The following is a 19,403-nucleotide window of genomic DNA, read 5'->3' on the forward strand; positions in this document are numbered from 1 at the left end:
TGGTCTTTGACAGCTTTTATTCGAAGGTGGAGGAAACATTTCAAATCATTTGAGTGCAAATGAAAAGTAACATTTCATCCATATACATGTATTTACAGATGCACTGGCACTTAGATGCGCTTTAGAGGCAAGGTTAAGAACTCAATTAGTGGAAAGAAAAGGATAGGGTGGTGAGCACACAGATCAGATAGGGCACACTCTGTTACATATACTCTACATGCTTTAAGTCTGGGAATGTTAGGGTGTAAAGAAACTTTATCTCCTGATGAGGAACTCAAGTCACAGCGTAGCTGCTTCAAACTCTGCTGAACCGTTAACTTTGGACTCAATGATTTCAGATATTTAAAATAAAAGAAAAAGAAATGCTTAGCTAAGTGCATCTGATCTCCTATCAGCCAGCTATCAGTGGAGACTGCCATGTGCAGCATGATTCTGATGGCCCTCAACTGTTTGGAGTGGATCCCTCCTCCAGTCAGCTCCCTACGGAACCAAAAAAAGGAGAAACCAAGGAACTATTTCTACAAGGCATCCACTGAAAGTTTGCCACCTTGCTTGCTGTTTCAATCAGTGGAAGCATGGACAGTGGACAGGGTGCATAATGGTATTTTAGAGTGAACACGCACCTCACTAATGCCTGGTCCCTGACCCAGTGCTGCTGACAAGCAGGCTACATTATCCTCTCCCCCTACAAACAAACTCTGCTTCAGAATAACAAAACAAAAAGTTACCCCAATGTGGGAATTATCACTATCACAAGCCTCTGTTCACAGTTTGTCAAAGTTAACATCGATCTGTTAATGACAATGATGGAAAGTGTGGTGTTCCATGGTGCAGAGAGGGAGGGGTGGGATGGAAAAAGCTTTATTTGATAAATTCACTATCTTGTATTGATTCCTCCCCAGTGGCATCAAGGACTTGTGATCTTGAGGCAAAACAGATAATAAAAAAAACCTAATAATATGCAAGTGTCCAAATTCAGTTCGTTTAGAGTCTATTGTAGAAAAAGAGGAAAAACTGATAAATTGAAGATCAGCAAAGCAAGTTCTTGGTTCTCAATTCTTCTCATCTGCCTTCACCTCCTTTTTCTCATCTTCTTTCTTCTCAGTCTCCTTTGTGTCCTCTTTCTTTTCTTCTGAGGCCTTGTCTTTGACACAGAGTTCCTCCAGCTTCTCAGCCACTTTGTTTGCGCTATCAGTGTTGCCTGGAGTAAAGGAGTAAAACGTTACATCAATTATCAGCCACAGAAGTTACAGCAAAATTAACACACTGGTTACACCTTGGATGAACACCTACAGTGGCTCTGGCAAGATGGCAACACTAACACATAGGTTTAGTATTCGCTTTAACTATTGCCCCGTTGATAACCTGCAATGAATACTTGTCAGGAACTAAGCTATCATTTCAATCTACCCAGCAACCCATGGGGTTTATTTACAAAGTAGTTCATCAACATTTCCTTTAGATGCATGTTTATGACAGCACGGAGGAAAAGCTGTTAGAGAGGCAACTAGACCCTCTTAGCTCATTGCTTTTCACTTGTAATGCCAGCTGCTTCACAGCACAAAGCATGCTGGGATACTTGGCCATGAGCCAAGAGGCTCTTTTGACAGCTTTTCTCCCTCACTCTGTCATAATCATGCTTTCAAAGGAAACAATCTTGAGAACAGCTCTTGTGGAGTTTGAGCCAAACTGAAATGACTTCACAACCCAAGACAAGTGACCTGCAGGGCTGGACGGGGGAAAAAAAAGGGCTGGACGGATGTAAATAAACCTCACCACTGCTGATTATGTTCCAGACCCCGTCTGAGCTATTGGCTATCAAATTGTTGATGGCATGCACTAAGGTGAGTTTAGACCTAGCATCAAGACTACTTGGTTTATGAATATGCAGTAGGATGTTGATGTAAGGTGGAAACAGGCCTCAGTCTTCTTCTAAGAAAACTCCTTTTTTTGTTTTTTTTTTACCATGGGTCTAAATTTACCATCTATCCACACTGCCAGCATATCTCATTTGTGATTTTACGTGAACATTGTTATATAATATGACCACAGTATCACAGTGTTCACACCTCTGTAAAAACTTTGTTTACTGTAGCAGAACATAGTAGCACCAGCCTTTTCACAAGCCAGTAAGTGTTACATTCTGCATGTTCATGTAGCAGACAGAAAAAGTCCCAAACTGGAGAGAGCAGCAAAGAACAGAGTGTGTCTGCATACACAAGTTCTTTTACAATGACATCTAACTCTGGAGCATAGACACCATGTTAAGCTAGGCAGAACAACAGTTGCCTGAGAGTGAAGCCAGAACGTTCAGAGCTTTTCCTGCTGACTGGCTGTAGTATAGGTCGCAAACCCTGACCCCTCAATGTTAAGGCTAGATAGAGATATAAATACATCTACAAGTCCCCAGCATTGGCTGTGCACACCCTACAAAAAGTATAAGAAATAGATAATGATGCAGTGTGCACATGTGCTAGTAGTGGTGTGATGGTGTGAACCAAGTCCACAATCCTCCACATCTTTATGATGTGTCATCATCACTGCACGGAGACTAACACATCCCTTAAACTAGCTGGGATAGACAAATCTACTTTAGATATTGATGTAGAAAAAAAAGAAAAAGAATGATAATAAAATTGGTGTTGCAGTTCTAAAAGTTACTGTGCAGAGTGGTGACCAGTCAATCATGCCCATGTCTTTTTGTAATAGTTTTTTTTATTAAAAACATACCAGATGAGAACATTGTAATGCTGTGATATATACTGAGTAGGGCTGAACAACTTGCAAAAATAATCTAATTGCGATATCCCCACCCATATTGCGATTTAATTTGCAATTGTTTTTAGGTTAATCTTATGTATTTTCAAGCAATAAAAATTCCATAAATAAGACCATGTGTATTGAAAACAATGAAATAATTTCAGAAGAAATTAATCCATAGCAGCATGAATCTGAAAATGGGAGTGCAACAAGCTTTAAGCTATAAAGGAGGCAGCTGGGGTGGGGGAGATGAAGTTGGCCACCAACTGATCGCAGCTGGGGTATTTTTGCTCATATTGCAAATGTAATGTCATTTGCTTTAAGAGCATTATCATTTTTATGTCACCCATTCTGATTAAGAAAAACATACATAGACATGAAAAGGAAGATTTCTATTAACCATTAAAAAAATTGACAGTTGAATGTTTGCATAATGGGCATAAAATCTCTGCCACTGCAAAAAAATTATTTATAAAACAGGTATTTTGACACATTTCAAGTTAAAGAAATTAAACTTTAGCGATCTGAAAATTGCAGCAGGCCATATTGCCCTTTAGTCTAAATTGTGATTAATTACCCAGCCCTAATATTGAGGGTTATTCGCAAGGACTCTTCTTTGGCAATGACCACATCTACAAATGCAGTTGGCTGAAAGTCATGAGTTCACATGATTACTACTTTAAACTGGAAAGTTCTATTCAGTTAAAATGCATGTCATAATGATGTCCAAGTATTCATCATGTCATTTTATGTTAGACAAAAAAAAGGCAGGATATAAAATCATACTTGACTTCCAATGACAAGTGAGTCTCCTTGCAGTGTTTAACTTAATTGGAGTGGAGATGAGAGATAATATAAAAAACTGATCATAAAGACACAGAACTTTCCATAAACATGAATATCTACTCCAAACTGACATAATCTGTTTTATTGTGGACTGTATTGTTTTAGAGGGTCATGACGCTTTTTCAGTGAGTTCAATGTGTGCTTTATATAGCTGAAGGGGTGTAGTGTCCGTTCCAATTACCCTAGGCAGCTCCCACCCATCACAATGGTACTCTTGCTTAATTTCAGTGCAGCTATGAAGCCCTGTCCATCGTAATATACAGTCTATGCTCCACACTGAATTAAAAACTCCCTGAGATTCAAAAATGTTATCAATTTATCCAAAGAGCAGTATTTGGAGGCCTTTACACACAATGAATGTAGTCGTTACTTAACGACACAAATTACCACTCCAAGCTTCTTTGGAAAATGATCAGAATAGACAAAAATGCATACCTGTTCCCTCCTGATGTTTTCTCACTTCCTCCTTGCACTCATCAAACTTTGCCCTGAACTTCTGAGCATCTGCAAACAGAACATACAGTTAGTGTTAATTCACATTATCGTGCTGTTTGATGCCACTGAGGCAGCTCAATTATGCTGCATTGAGAAATGAGGTTAAAACAGATCAGCCACTAAGAAAACAGCTCTGGGTTCCGATGCAGAAAATAGAATTCTTCCAGCTGCTAGTCACTTCTGTGTCATCACAATCTAATCCACATTAAGGCAACTGCCTGGGGCATCTTTCAAATGTAATACTGGATTAGATATATAAATACTCACTTTCTGCATTTAAAAAGCGGACTGCCAGGAGTTCAGGTTTGGGGCTTTCGTCAGCATAATCTGCTAGTGTGTTCCACACCCACGCTCTGTCGCTGCCAGCGTTGGGCTTCAGCTCCATCGAAGGTATAACTGTGGTTCACAAGATCGAGACAAGGTTAACATGAGAATAGATGTATGCACAGACTGTCTAAGAACTCATGATTTATTTATTTCATCTGGGTAAATATGACCACTGGGTAAAGAACTGCAACAAATTCATACAAAAGTATTTGATTATTTCAACAAATGGGATTTTTAATTCATCACATCCTTCAAAATATTGCACTCCTAACCATGGCAAAGAGGGGTTTGCATCATGGGCAGAAAGATGATCAGTTTTGTAAAGCACATGGTCAATTTAAGCTCTGTATAATCTGGTGTTTTAGTAGAGGCTACTTTCATTTTTAACATAACCTGATGAATATCAGAAATATGAGAAATGGTAATCAACAGCCATTTTTCCATGGGCTAAAACAGAGCTTTGTTAAAAAAAACAAAACAAAAAACAAAACAAAAAAACAAAGTAAGCTTTTTGTATGATAAGATGGGATAAAAACATTAGTATTATGTTGATTATTCAAAATCCATGTTTCTCTACTGTGTCTCAAACACAGCCATGTGCATTAGTTTTAGGCATGAAGGGCACTTAGTTTTCATCATGGGATACTCATACTACCTTCCCAGTCACTATCCTAGGCCATGCTTACTCGCCACTTTTACCCCTCACTCCACCCTAAAGATAGGGTTTATTGTTTTACATTGTTTATTGTTTAACATTTTATTTTCACATGTTCCTGGTAATATGCAAGCACATCCAGAGCATGACTGGGGTTGTGTCTATCCTCCTTCCCACTCGATGGTGACCTCAAGCAGCTTGCCACACCCACACCTTAATTCAGCCTCGACTTCTGGTCCGAACATGCCTTAAAAGTTCTGCACAGTATTGTACATCAGCTGAAGTACAAGCTGAGCAATTGTGAATAAATATCTGTGCAGTAGTGTGTGCTCATGTGTGAGTCAGCGAATAAGAGCAACAGAGGAATGATGAGCCGACATGACAATGAGCTTTAACAAGCTTACGATGGCCTGGCTAAACACAGGGACAAAGGTCAGTATGGTATGACAATTTCCGAAACCACTGAAGGTTATCACTTCCCAGTATTCTTACTACACTGTGAAAGTATCACAAAAAATAAAAGTCCTTCAAGAATATCAGTATTGTCACCAATATGATCTGAAGTATGCGAGTTAATAGTGAGGTAGACTAAATCAAAACTCTTGAGCACTCATTGTATGGCAGATTTTTTACTTTTTGTGAGTATATGGTCTGTTACAGCCATCTGATGTAGCAAAGCCTTTCAAAATGTAGCTTCTTGTGAATATCATAATTTTGTTATTTCATCTGCCCAGGGACGATCAAGAAATGTTGCCTGAATATCTGTTTTCAGTTTCTGAATAAAAACACAGACACAGAAATGTTTTCCCCCGTGATCAAATGTCTAATCCAAAAAATAATCACACTGTTGATCTATTATTAAATAGTTGTTGGTTGCAGTTGTCACTGGGAAGTTATAATATCAAAGGATCTTTCAGGTCCTACATTAAAGAAAAAAAAAAAAAAAACCTAGGAAAAAATTTTTGACTGTGTTTGCATTATACCACAGTGGTCATCATTAAACTAAGCTGTATTTTAAAAAACCCTTCTGTTACGGATGCATGATACTGCTGTGACATCATCAGAGAGTAGTATGAAAAGGGAATTCCAAATTTATCCAATATCAAAGAAGTTTGATATTTACGATTCTAGGTCGTAGTGTTGCTGACAGACTACCCACAACAACCAATAAGAGGGAGCAGATGAGGTAGCGTCACCAGCCGGATCATACGTACAGCATTCACAACCATAAACAAACTGTAGCTTCATTCCAGCCAGGATTTCATCCTGAATCTTTTCCTTGTTTTATGATTTTTGTTGCACCTTTAACACATATCAGGGCAGCCTGCTGTGGGGGGGACAGCAAGAGGGTATCGACAGACATCCGTGTTTGTTTGTTCTAAAGTCACGTGATCACGTGAGGTCGTTGGCAGGTGTGTGGTCTCCAGTGATCTGACAGTCTGGTTGAGTTGTCTAAGGTGTGCGTTCAGAGGATTACAGATGAAAAATTGTTCTGATTTCTGTGGTCTCCCATGGTTTAAGAATCGTGGCCAGCCTAAGGCTGAACCAACAGATGTATGTTAGCTAAGATCTTTTTCTCTCTGTATCATCATTTTTTACAACTGAAAGTGTTTTTAAAACTGAAATTTTATTTTTCATCCTCAAATTTCAAAATGTTTCTATTCAGAACTGAAGTCTTAGGTCTGAACTACATTTCAACAAAATTACTTTGTAGATGCCGGCAAAAATTGAATGTGTGTCCCTACCTTTTGTTAAATATTTTATTTTTATCATTTTTTTCACATCTAGGTTGGTTTCCCCTATTATTATGTTCTCAAATAAAGACTGACTTTGGTATTTCAACATGACTCACTATGATGATTGGCACAAATCTTCAAGGTTCGATCTCTCCTCATCAAGACACGGATTGTGCCCTTCTCTTTGTGTTTCAGCAGCTTTATGTCACCTGTTCCTCTCTCCTTCCATTCTGGTGGGTCGTTCTCAGAGGCAAAACGATAAAGTTTAGCCCGCCTGGAAAACAGTGGCATACAGGATTAAATGAGGGCATCACACGATGTAATGCCGATGTTCTGGCTTACTGGTTGACCATTACACCTGTTAGCAATACAACTCACATTTTAAAGAGTTCCTCCTCATCTTCTTCTAATGTTTTCACATCCTGCTCAGGGAGGGAAACGATGGGCTCATAGTGAGGATCATGATTGGATTCTTCTGCGTTATCTGCAGTACTTTCATGATCTTCCTGGTCCTAAAAGGAAAAATATTAGATGAGTTTACTCCAAGAAAAAGAACTTTTCAGATTCTGGCACGAAGAAGTGATCTGTGTCATGTATTTAAACTCAATGTGACAAAGTGACTTCTGACACCTGAACAACAGGGCATTAATGCTTGAATAGAGGGATTTAAGAGCTCATTGGTTAAGTAAAGCTTTTGTGGAGGGAACTCACAAAGCCTCTGGTAAATGGTTGTTGCTGAGTCAAGCATCTTTAATTCTATTTGGGGCTAAACCTCTCAAATGAATGTGTGCTAGACAAAATGTACACAATAATATGTCAGGACAACATTTTCTGCCAAAATAACTCACTGATACCAAAGACAAGCATCTTATTCACAAAAGAATGTATTAAATAAAGTCAAGAGTTGTATGTGATTAACTTAGCAATGTGCAGCCTCATTTAGGGGGCAAAAATGTCTACATGTTGGACATTTCTTAATTTATTTATTATAAGGGACAATGCATTGATGAACATCGACACATAAAAGTGCCAGATTGTATCCATAGCTATATTTACAAGGATGATAAACCTACTTTTAGCTTGTCAACCGTGCTGGCTCTTGATTAGCAGCATAGCTTGTTAGCAGTTTCTCATAGTTAAAGTCTTTGCGCCTTTAGTTAGCCAAAAGCTGCATAACTGCTACTACCGATTAAATGACGAAATTCATGAATATACAATTGAAAATGGGCATTATCTCAAAAGATGAGGCGGTCATACTACAAGATGTATGTTGACGCAGTTGCATTTCCTCGATTTGTGTTCTGAAAAAGTATCAAAACTTTGGTCTACCCGAAACAACTTATTGTGAATTCACCTAGCTAGTTAACTAGGCCCTTGGTTAGCATGCTAACCCAAAGCTAACCTTTTGCTTTTTTTTTTTTTAACATCGTGGCTTGTCGCCGACTCAAACCAGTGGAAATTTCGCGTGGTTTAAGGTGGCTTTAAGTAAGGACTATTGGTAGCCAACTCAATTCTATCGTGTTGTTTTTATTTGCCAGAAAACGCGCAGTCGGTAACTCCAGCGCCCTGTTTCGGAGGCTAACATTTCCGTTGGCTAACTTGCTAGCAGCGATAGTGCTGTGGCAGACAAAGACAATGATCCCTGTTATCCTTACACCCTTTGTCTTCAGTGAGCCGGTCACTCACAGACTGCAATGTACCCTATATAAGTAATTCACAACAGCTACGTTTAATCATAACGACTACCATTATATAAATGGGCTGATGACAGTATAATACCTACGCTAACATGCTGGCTGTCAGCACACTTCACAGTACTCCAGGGTTATCAGCCTTAACTTTCAGGATTTATATTTTTACACAGGACACGGCTACCATTTCTATATATGTCAGACATATCCAAAGCGTTCATAAAAGTCTGAAGCATTTCTAACATGCCACTCAGATTTTCTTGCATCACTTAAGTCAACATCATTGTTGGCATTTCTGGCTCGCAGCTTCCTCCACAAACTTTGACGGATTATGACTTCTAAAACAGATATTTGTCACAAAATTCCGATTTTAAATCGACTACGACAAAGCAGGCATCCTTAAATGAACGATCTCACCTTTGGGTCTGCCATTGTAATGAAGATGTTTGTAGATTATGAAAGTAGTTTGATGAATTCAAATCCCAGTCTGTGCGCCGTTACCCTTCAGCCACTCTCACTTCCTGCTGCAGCTTTCGCGCGCCGAATTTCCTACGTATTGGCGCGCCCACATTGTGGCAGCGCGCGCACCACCTACTGTCAGGGACCCATGGGATTGTGTCTTTATTTAATCCGCAAGAATGGACTACTGTTTACTTTTAAATGTATGAAGACACTAAAGAATAAAACGTGAAAGTGCTTTTTTTCTTTCATTCAGCCCACCATGCAGTAACGGCTCCCTTACTAGCCTATTTCTGCTGATTAAGCCTTAATTATTCTGCTACTCTGCCCTGTCTTTTTATCATTTCATACAATGCCCACATAGATACAAACACTCCTTGAAATCAATGCACTATTACCTTTTGGACACTTTAGAAAAATTATTTTATACCTCCCAATCTCTATTTGTAGCCCCTAACGGTTCTACGTATGCTAATTATTTAATATAACAACCAGTTATTTTAGCCTATACATTGTCTGTGTTTCAGTTATAACTCTGAAAATGACTTAAAAAGTGAATGGTAATTGTAAAAAAAAAAGTCTCATTTTTATTCTGATTAACCTACGCTCAGTACTAGGGCTGGAAAATTAATCACATATTGGATTAACTCGCAATAAAGGTGCAATATTTCTTTACCTGAAATTTGTGACAAAATACCAGTTCAAACGTTTTTTTGCAATCATTTTAGTGGCATATTTTTAGAATAGTGTACAAAAAAATATTTTCCTCATTTTTGTATGTTTTCTTGTTAAATATGAGAGTTATATTAAAATTATCACTCCCTTTAATACAACAGTTCATATCCAATATGCAAAATGATTAGAAATCATCACAATTAGATATTTTTTTCAAAATTGTCTAGCCTTGGTTTCATCTAATATTGTGTTGGTTATAGTATAGAATGAATTATTGCTCGTTTTGGTTGAAAATACGTGAGATGAGGAACTTAAGAAATAATCGCATATTAAATCACAATCACAATATTGGGTTAAAAAAAATCCCAAATCGTTCAGCCCTACTTATTACCCAATCACTATAAAGTGAAAACATAATTTTGTTTTATTTTTTTGCAAATTTATTTTAAAAAACTGAAAATATCACATTGACATAGGCTAAATATTCAGACCATTTGCAAAAACTCTTGAACTTTACCTCAGGTTCCTACCATTTCTCTCTATTGTTGGTGAGATGTTTCTACATCTTGTTTAGGAGTCAATCTGTGGTAAATTAAATTGATTGGACATGATTTGAAAAGGTACACCTCTCTATGAAAGGCCTCACAGCTGACAATGCATATCAGAGCAAAGACCAAGCCATGAGGTCAAAGGAGCTCAGAGACTGGATTGTTGCAAGGCACAGATCTGGGGAATGCAACAAAAATTCTGCCGTACTGAAGGTTTCCAAGAACGCAATGGCCTCCATAATTCTCAAATGGAAGAAGTTTGGCAAAACCAGGACTCTTCCAAGAGCTGGTCAACTGGCCAACCTGAGCAATTTGGAGAGAAAGGCCTTCGTAAGAGAGGTGACTAAGAACCAGACGGTCACCCTGACTGAGCTCCAGAGATCTAGTGTGGAAATGGGACAAAGCTCTAGAAGGACAACCATCACTGCAGCCCTCCACTGATCTGGGATTTATGGCAGAGTAGCTAGATGGAAGCCTCTCCTCAGTTCAAAACACATGAAGCACACTTGGAATTTACAAAATTATCCTCATGAAAGCCAAATAAGCTTTGATTTTTTTGCACTGGGGAGAGTCATAGTTGAGAATAGTGAAGGCAGTCTGAACACTTTCTAAGTGCGCTGCTTAGCCTACTTTATCATGTAATTTATGGGAGAAATTTAAATGAAAGTGCAATAAAGGCTGTTTAGTATCAGACTAGTTAAGTGTTGTTAATTAGTCTGACATACCCTGCTTCAGATATTTAAGTCAAAATTGTAATTGAGAAATATTGAAACCATCATTGTTGTCTATTATTACCTTTGTTGGCTACTTTTGTAGTTAGAGGAATATGTCAATGCTGAATTAAGTGAATTTTATACATTGAAACTCTCCACAGTGGCTTTAAAACATGAATATCTCGCACGAGGCTGAAACTGGCGACTGTCGCTTTAAGAAAGTTCAAAGGGCATCGTTTTACGCACGTGGTTAAATCAACATGGCTGCGCCTTGTATAGTGTAGAGAGAAGTGGTGTAAAAATTGGATGTAAACAGGTATTGTACTCTAAAACAGTGTCTTTACTTTGGTTAAAAGTGACCGTAGGGGGTTATAAACAAGACAGATATCAAGAAAACTTACATACATTAAATAGACATGACGAATGTTTTTAAATTTTGAAGAAATGCGTAACTTTAATGACAACTAAGTCAGTCTTTGGACGGTCTGTTTGAACTACATGTGGTGTTAATTGTCATGTAACATTTCTAAATGTTAAAATGGTATTGTTCATTATAAACTGATGTATTTTTTTTGTGATATTTTAATCGTAGACAGTACAGCGGCATTTCCCCCTAATTCATCGTTATAAAGAGACTTTAAAGTTGTCCTATAGAGTATTTAAAGATGATTGTGTCAACCTGTCTCTGTTAAGGGGTACAGTAGCCTCTCAGCTGTAAAGGTCAAATAAACAGCCCTTTTTTCCCCCACGTTTTTAATGTAAAGTTAGTCACATATGTTCTCCCCAACAGAGAGATGGCAGATGTGAGTGACACCCCAGTGGGTGACCCCCCTCCCACAAAGGAGGAGAAGCCTGAAGACCATCTCCAGGACTCCAACAAAGATGATGGAAACGCTGATGGGGAGAGTGATGCAGCCTCTGACCCCAGCATGTACCGCTACATTAAAAATGACCTCTTCACATCAGAAATCTACAAAGTAGAGATCAGGAATCTCCCCAGGTTCGTCGGATTCAACGACCTGAAGAAGTTCCTGGCCAAACACAAGCTCAGCCCGCACAAAATCAAACTGTTTGGCAAGCAGACCTTTGCTTTCGTCACCTTCAAGAATGAGGAAGAGAGAGACAAGGCGATGAAGATGGTCCACGGAATGCAGTGGAAGGGCCAGGTGCTCAGCGTCAAGCTGGCTAAACCGAAAGCAGACCCCATCCTGAGGAAGAGGAAGCAGGAGGAAGGAGAGAGTGCAGGAGGGCAGCCCGCATCCAAACGAAGAGAGGGGGATGAGGAAGAGGAGCCGCTCAGTGTCCAGATAGCCAACGTGGTGACTCCTCTGTGGAACGTGCCTTATGAGGAGCAGCTGAGGAGGAAGGAGCAGGAGGTAGTGGGAGTGCTGCAGAGGCTTGCCAAGTGAGTATATTGATTTTATACAGATTTACACAAACATACATACATACAAGTGTTACTACTTATGTAACAGCTACTGCATGTGTTGCACTTTTGACCAAATTATCGTATTAAAAAAAAGAAAATTCTGGAACACACATTAAGGGAAAACCCTCATTTTCAACAGTGCTAAGGTGTTGACAACAGAGCAGATACAAATGAAAATTTAAAAAAAATTAGATGGAACAGGAAAATTTAAATGGAAGAATTGGCAATAAAATAGATATAGCTTCTTTACCCATATTATCTCCCGCTTTATCCTCCAAATTACCAATGCTGTTCACTGTCTGAACTATCTAATACAGGCATACAAAGCCCCAAAATGAATGAATGGGGAAAAAGTTAACACACCAATACATATGGAACAGTAAAAAAAAAAAAAAAAACTGTAAAAGAAAAATGATAAAATCAAAATATGAAAGCACTAAGGTCAGAAATGAAAACTTAGAATTGTTGGCAAAACAAATGTTTGGAATCTTCTTACATCCACATAAGCTGCTTCCACAAAAAGTCCTACTACAGTTGATTAAACACTTAAGAAAGCAACATGAAAATCCCCCACAAAGTCATTTTATTGTGTGGTCTTGTATAATTTCTACAACAAACACTAGAGCTCCTTTGTTATTATTATATTTCGCTGATTTTAAGTTGTCAAATGCATTTATTTATTTAGAACTTTAACATTCAGAACACTTTAAGAACAAGCGAAAGATGAAAATAAATCGATTAAGAAAAAAAAATTACGATAAAATTGGTTATTATGAATAGGTAAAAATAAGTTACCTATGTATTGGTGGTGCACTATTGTTGCAAAAATAGAAAAAACGGGGTGTTTTTTGGGGTCTTTAAACGTTTTCAAAGTTAATAAATCAATGTAGTCATACTTGCTTTTAAAAAGTAATAGTTTTTTTGCATTTGTGTTTTTTATAGATAGGACACACGATTACTGAATTTAGATGTCAGTATTTCTTTGTTGTATGCTGAGAGAATTCTCAGCCAACGTAGACTTGTGGAAAAAAATATTAAAATTGGCCTCAACTATAGTGAGCAACAGCTCACAAGTTTAACAGTTAAGTGACTTCTATGGGTATATGCTATGACTGTATGTACTTATAGGCTAATTGATTTTAAAAAAAATAAGACTTTCTATTGACAGCTACTTAATGGTATCAAACTGAGGTCCTCCTTTTCTCATAGTCTGATTTGAAAATGCTCCTAGAAAGCTTAACTTACATGGTACAACAAGATATACAAGTGGCATTTTTTCTGTTGTCATATTTTTATCTTAAAATTGGCACAAACATCAACAGTAAATGACTGTCACTCATGAAGAGGATAAGAAATTAAAAATGAGATGGAATCTTCAAACACATGAAAAGGGTCCCATTAAAAAGTATCAAATTTAATGTCAGATTTTCTATATATGCCCTGAAAAAACCCTAAAACATTTACTACACATGAGCAAGCCAAGCACATGGCATGTGACTGAATAATCATCTAATCACGATCAGCCACAAAGTTGTGATCGAAATAAAAAGTTTATTAATTTCCCAGTACTAACAAACACGGGGAAAAAAGCAAAATAAGCAGGCTAAGAACTCGCTGAATACAGTGAAATAAATTTCATTACAGTATACTCAAAATAATCAAATGGGAAAAGGTGAATACTTTTCTGTTTGTTTTTCAGAGAGATTGGCAGCACTAACAAAGCCATGCTGCCTTGGCTTTTCGCTCAGAAAGGAAAGTACGACAAAATGTGTTGTCCTCTGGAAGCTATCCGACCTTCTCCTACACAGGTATGTCTCTGTGTGCAGCATGTTTCTCATTTTACTGAGACAAACCTTATTTTTTTCCCAGTGCTATTATACTTCCTGAAATAAGTGCAAATGCTACTTTTACAAAGTTCTTACATGTGTAAACAGTAGTATGTGTTTATATTCCACTAATCATTGAAACCCCTTTTCTCTTAATGTCAGACAGAGTACAGAAACAAGTGCGAGTTCCTCATTTCAGTGGGCGCAGACGGCGAGGATAAGACTATCGGTTTCCGCCTGGGGAAATACAAAGGCGGCTCATGTGCTGTGGTGGGGCCGGCTGAAACGTGCCATGTCTCAGTGGAGGCAAAGAGAGTGGTCAGGGAGTTTCAGAAGTTCATCAGGTACGATTACAAGAACGTGATGGTCAGTGGTGTAGTGTAGTGCAGATGTGGGTATACTTGCCATTTATACCAAATATTTTTTAGAGACCAATTCAGCTAAGGATGAACAGCCTACACCTAAAAATCTGCCTTTTTTCTGCACAATGACCACAAACTTCTGTTGCCTGACTTCAGCACATAAGGATGATTATAAAATTATGATTAGCTGATAGAAAGTAGTGTCGTCAGCTCCATTTTTGTAACTGGAAAGCAAGTATGACCTGCCCTACTTTGCCTCTGATTGGCTTACCCTGATGTTCTTACCCAACCAATGTACACAGGGTATGAGTAATGAATAATAAGCCAATTAGAGACAGAGCAAGGCTGGTCACACCTTTGCCAACCAAGGAAACCAAAATCGCAGGAATCTATTGTTTGAAGTATCAGAGGGGTGCTATACTCTATAAGAACTAAAATATAATACCTGCACCACACCACCAGCGACGGCGATGAGGAAAACAGAACTGCTAAAACATAAAGTGATTTTAGCACAGATGACACACTAAGGAGCGTAGGTTTGACATAATACCAGATTTTCAAACTTCCATATGAATGTAGGAAAACTCAAACAATATCAATGTCTCTTTTGATACCCCAGCAACAAAAATAAGTCCTAGTCACAAATACCCCAACAGCACGTTTTCTTTCACGTTCTGCAGCTTTAAATTAAAACATAACTGAAGACCTGAATTTACATTTCTCAATGCAACCAATCCTTAGAATTATAGAGACCGTATCTTCATGTCTCACATGATGGTAAAAATGTTTAAGTATTGAATTTTGACAGTTTTTTAAAAAACTTTGACAACATCATCAGCTTGTGTGTTATTTTGCATCAATGTTGCTGAATTGCTATCATAACCCAGTCTGAAGATGCTACACTCAAGTGCTTGCTTCCTCTTGTGTACACAGGACAACACCATACTCTGTGTACAGCCCTGAAACATATGAAGGACACTGGAAGCAGCTGACTGTGCGGACAACGAGGACCAAACAAGCCATGGCTATAGCTTTCTTCAACCCACAGGTGAGGAAATTTTCTGCTTACAAGCTGAGTGTGTATTCTGTTTCTTAAAATTGTCTCAAATATTGATTATTAACCTCCTGTACTTGTTTGATGTCACTCTAGAAACTTGAAGAAGAGGAAATCAACACGCTAAAAAGCTCTATGAGGGACTACTTTACAGAAGGAGAGGGGAAAGACAGTGGAGTGACCTCTCTTTACTTTGTCAGAGAGGGTCAGAGGTAAGAAGCTCTCCCACTGTGGAGAATCGACTGCCAAAATCTCCAAGGATTGTAGTTAATTTGTGTTTGTCTTTTAGGACTTCTCCTAACCTGGAGGACTTGCCCTGTGAGCTGGTAGCTGGAGAGGGCAGCATTCACGAGGAGCTTCTGGGTCTAAAGTTCAGAATTTCTCCTCATTCATTCTTCCAGGTGAGACATGTTTACTCTCAAGATTTTCACAGTTATGGGATGGAAAGTTGCAGGGTAAAGCATAGGTGATTTTTATGGATTTTGAAGCCTAAGGCAAATATGAGCCCTTTCCCTTTAGCTAAGGGCAATGATAGCAGGTATTTTGAAGCATTTCTTGATTAAATATTTTGGAACTTTTTGAGGGGCTTCAACCTTGTTGTTGGGACCAGGGGTCCTCTCCAGGGACTACTTGGATACCAAGTAATTTTTAATTGTATTCCTCAAATTTGATGCACATCTATAATGACTGTATCTTAGGCCCCAGTCAGTTAACTATCTTCGCCTATGGCTGAGAGGGACGTCTGGCTTGACTTGTTTGACCCGCCACCTTGATTTGACCCTTGATAAGTGAAAGAAGGCAGATAGATGGAGAAACACCTAAAAAGTACCTCTAATGATGATAGTGACTGGTTCTTGCTGCGACAGTTCGATGTGAAAGGGCAGAGTCTTCCATTTCTTCCTAAAGAAATGAAAAGGTCTCACTGGTCCCAACAGACCCTTGTGAGCCCCAGTATAATGTCCCACCTATGGAGTATGCAAGTCATAACTGTCTGTCACCCTGCAGGTGAACACAGGAGCTGCAGAGGTGCTGTACTCTGCTGTGGGAGAGTGGGCTCAGCTGGACCAGGACAGTACTGTACTGGATGTGTGCTGTGGAACCGGGACCATCGGCATCTCTCTGGCTAAGGTGACGTCATTATCGGAAACTTAATTCACTTTTAATATGTCACTCTTATGAGTAAGTAAAAAAAACTGTCTAAGACAGCTAGAGCACCTCTTAATTGCTTTTACAGCTTATTTTTACTTGTCTTTTATTTTTAACTGGGTTTAAAATGAATTATGGTATGCCAGAGGGAAGAGAGAGAAATCTCTTGTTTGCAAAATTAATGAATATATGTGTTGTGTTTTGTTTTAGAGGGTGAAGAAGGTGATTGGGATTGAGCTGTGTCAGGAGGCAGTGGAGGACGCCAAAGTTAACGCAAAACTCAACGGTAAGAGACCAAATAACACCTTAGACAGGAGTCAAACTTGGTATTATGGCTGCCACACCCCCATTGCACCTGTTTGATGCTTTGGCTGTGCATATCCTCAAAAATGAATGCAGCATGGATGCATGAGGCAGTATTCACGTCTGGTGAAAGGCAAGTATATGTACGAGTTCTCATGATGGAGCCAGACACATACATGTTGCAAGGTGAAACAGCAAGTGCATCTCCAGTCCTACTGTGTCCCATTATTCCTACATTTAAATAGAATTTAAATGCAGGAATGTATGTGATTGTATACTAGTCAATAGGTGTCATTTTAAATAAAAAATAATGCACAAGAAGGATACATTAAGTTTTTACAACATATGAAAGAAGAAAATGGTATTAAAAAGACGCACTAGTTATCAACAGCAGATAATTTTCTTCACAAACTTAACTACTTCCAGAACCTTACTGAAAACATAACTGCTGATAGGAAACCATTCTCTTGCACTCTCACAATTTGTTGTCATGGTGACCACTGACCAACTGGGCAAGAACAGAGTCAGTCTTACCTCCTCCGTCCTGCTATGGCTGACTTCTAGGCTCAACTTTACACTGAGTACACCAAGATTAAAATATAACCATCATAGCCAGGTATAGCTTTAAGCTAGTCGTGACTTCAAGCTCTGAGTCAGAAGTAACACTTCACCCAGGCTTGCAACCAGCTGATGCACTCAGTTACTTTGGTGTTGTGCACATTTATCTGCATGTTTGAAGATATCACATAACCAGGGAAACTAAAGTCTGTTGCATGATTCTGAAGTATCAGATTGTTCAGAAAAGGTGAACACTGCAGTAACATCACTTTTACTAAAACAACTGGCTGAGGTGTTGTGATGTTTTACTTAATATTGGCACTCATTGAATGCCCGTTAACCAATCAGATTGCTTGATAAGAACTGTTGTTAAAGTGTTATTATAGAATGGGTGATAACTTTAGATTTTGGTTATTTACTTTTGTGGTTACTTTACCTCTGATTATTACTGCAGTTGAATAGTTATGCATTTTTGTGTGATATTTGGGAAAATTGTTCTGGTACATCCATGCCTCTGAAACATGTCAAACTGATATTGAATGGGATCAATGAAAAGTGTTGGTTTGTGTTTGTCAGGTCTGAGTAATGTTGAGTTCCACTGTGGAAAAGCAGAGGACGTGTTTCCCAACATCCTCAGTGCTCTCGTGTCACCCAACATCACAGCAATCGTGGATCCACCGAGGGCAGGTCTACGTGAGTAAACAACCAAAATGATCAACATGAATTTTAATTGTTTTGAGTTATCACGCATTTGAGACTTTATTTCTGACCCAAACAGATTCCAAAGTGGTGCTTGCCATCAGGAGGGCGGAACATCTAAAGAGGCTGGTTTATGTGGCGTGTAACGCTAAAGCGGCCATGAACAACTTCATTGAGTGAGTCCTTATGTGTTTTTAATCTGGCAAAACACCAATTAGGGTTGTCAAGATACTGGAACTTTAGTCTTTGGTATGACTGGTAAAAATCTACAGCCATTATTAATTGTTTTGACACCACAAGCACAAAAGTACAAATCCCAGGCACCTAACAATGGGAATTTTATTGGGTTTAATGAACAAAAAGTATGAGGGAAAACCCCTTTGCATTTTCTAAATTGCACAAAATTGTTTGTAAACATATGTGCATTTTTTTTAAAGCTTTGGTACTTTTTGAAACTTGATTGGCAAATAAGATTGCCACTTTAAAGATGGTAAATCTCCTTTTGTATTATTTGGTCTTGTAGTCTCTGCAGAGCTCCATCCAACAGAGTTCACGGTGCCCCGTTCCGTCCAGTACGAGCCATGGCGGTGGATCTGTTCCCTCAGACCATGCATGTGGAGATGCTTCTGCTGCTGGAGAGAGTGGACTACAATTCCCAGCAGCAGCAGACCAGCAGCACTCCAGAAGAAACAGCATCTTAGCTTTAAACACAAAAGCCTCTCTTATTAGTGCGCACCCCGTCAGCACCTGACGCAGCTTCGGAAACATGAGCATTAGTAGCTTCTTAGTTTCCTGTGATTTGTTTAAGTATTGACAAGGCTTTAGTCTTAATTTCTCTGAATAACAAATTAGCTCTGTCCTGTCCAGTCAAGCACTCTTCTTTCAGAATAAAATTCGAATTATGGACTGCATTCCTTTGCCTGTTCTTTCTCTGTAGTAAGAGAAATTCGTTTTACATTAAGGACTGTACTGTCTTCAGACCACACAGCAACCCAGATGGTAAATTTAGTGTTTGGCTTCCTCTGTTCAGCTGTAAACAGGAAATAAACAGCTCCACCCGATCAGGTGCTTTCTCAGTTTGTTCATTCCCTTTAGTTTCTGTTTTATCATTCTTTGACTGA

At 38.7% G+C, this 19,403-nt stretch overlaps 2 protein-coding genes and 1 non-coding gene across 3 annotated transcripts; 1 reads left to right on the plus strand and 2 right to left on the minus strand.

Moving 5' to 3' along the window:
- On the minus strand, nucleotides 1-9,079 carry ranbp1 (RAN binding protein 1). Its single transcript, XM_041787697.1, has 6 exons — nucleotides 8,928-9,079; nucleotides 7,198-7,331; nucleotides 6,936-7,093; nucleotides 4,369-4,497; nucleotides 4,042-4,110; nucleotides 1-1,201 (listed from the first exon to the last, which is right to left on the minus strand). Exons 1-6 carry the CDS (start codon nucleotides 8,940-8,942, stop codon nucleotides 1,053-1,055), a joined length of 654 nt encoding a protein of 217 aa, XP_041643631.1. The 5' UTR covers nucleotides 8,943-9,079; the 3' UTR covers nucleotides 1-1,052.
- Nucleotides 2,086-2,213, minus strand: LOC121510553. The gene has a single exon (XR_005991958.1). It is a non-coding gene; the product is annotated as a small nucleolar RNA SNORA77 (small nucleolar RNA).
- A 2,033-nt stretch (nucleotides 9,080-11,112) lies between the features above and the next one.
- On the plus strand, nucleotides 11,113-19,343 carry trmt2a (tRNA methyltransferase 2 homolog A). The gene is made up of 12 exons (XM_041787695.1): nucleotides 11,113-11,221; nucleotides 11,696-12,310; nucleotides 14,034-14,142; nucleotides 14,323-14,504; nucleotides 15,456-15,570; nucleotides 15,673-15,788; nucleotides 15,866-15,977; nucleotides 16,582-16,704; nucleotides 16,933-17,008; nucleotides 18,160-18,276; nucleotides 18,362-18,458; nucleotides 18,806-19,343. The coding sequence occupies exons 2-12, from the start codon at nucleotides 11,700-11,702 to the stop codon at nucleotides 18,981-18,983; spliced, it is 1,836 nt and encodes a 611-aa protein (XP_041643629.1). The 5' UTR covers nucleotides 11,113-11,221; nucleotides 11,696-11,699; the 3' UTR covers nucleotides 18,984-19,343.
- The last annotated feature ends 60 nt before the right edge of the window (nucleotides 19,344-19,403 follow it).

This window comes from Cheilinus undulatus, linkage group 5 (genome assembly GCF_018320785.1).
Source record: "Cheilinus undulatus linkage group 5, ASM1832078v1, whole genome shotgun sequence".
Lineage (NCBI taxonomy): Eukaryota > Metazoa > Chordata > Actinopteri > Labriformes > Labridae > Cheilinus > Cheilinus undulatus.

Coding starts and splice junctions, on each gene's coding strand:
- trmt2a (XM_041787695.1), top strand. CDS start 11,700: ATGGCAGATGTGAGTGACACCCCAGTGGGTGACCCCCCTCCCACAAAG. Junction 15,571..15,672: donor TAGCTTTCTTCAACCCACAG/GTGAGGAAATTT, acceptor ATGTCACTCTAG/AAACTTGAAGAAGAGGAAAT. Junction 16,705..16,932: donor TCGGCATCTCTCTGGCTAAG/GTGACGTCATTA, acceptor GTTTTGTTTTAG/AGGGTGAAGAAGGTGATTGG.
- ranbp1 (XM_041787697.1), bottom strand. Junction 7,094..7,197: donor GAGGAGGAACTCTTTAAAAT/GTGAGTTGTATT, acceptor ACTGTTTTCCAG/GCGGGCTAAACTTTATCGTT. Junction 1,202..4,041: donor AAAACATCAGGAGGGAACAG/GTATGCATTTTT, acceptor CCTTTACTCCAG/GCAACACTGATAGCGCAAAC.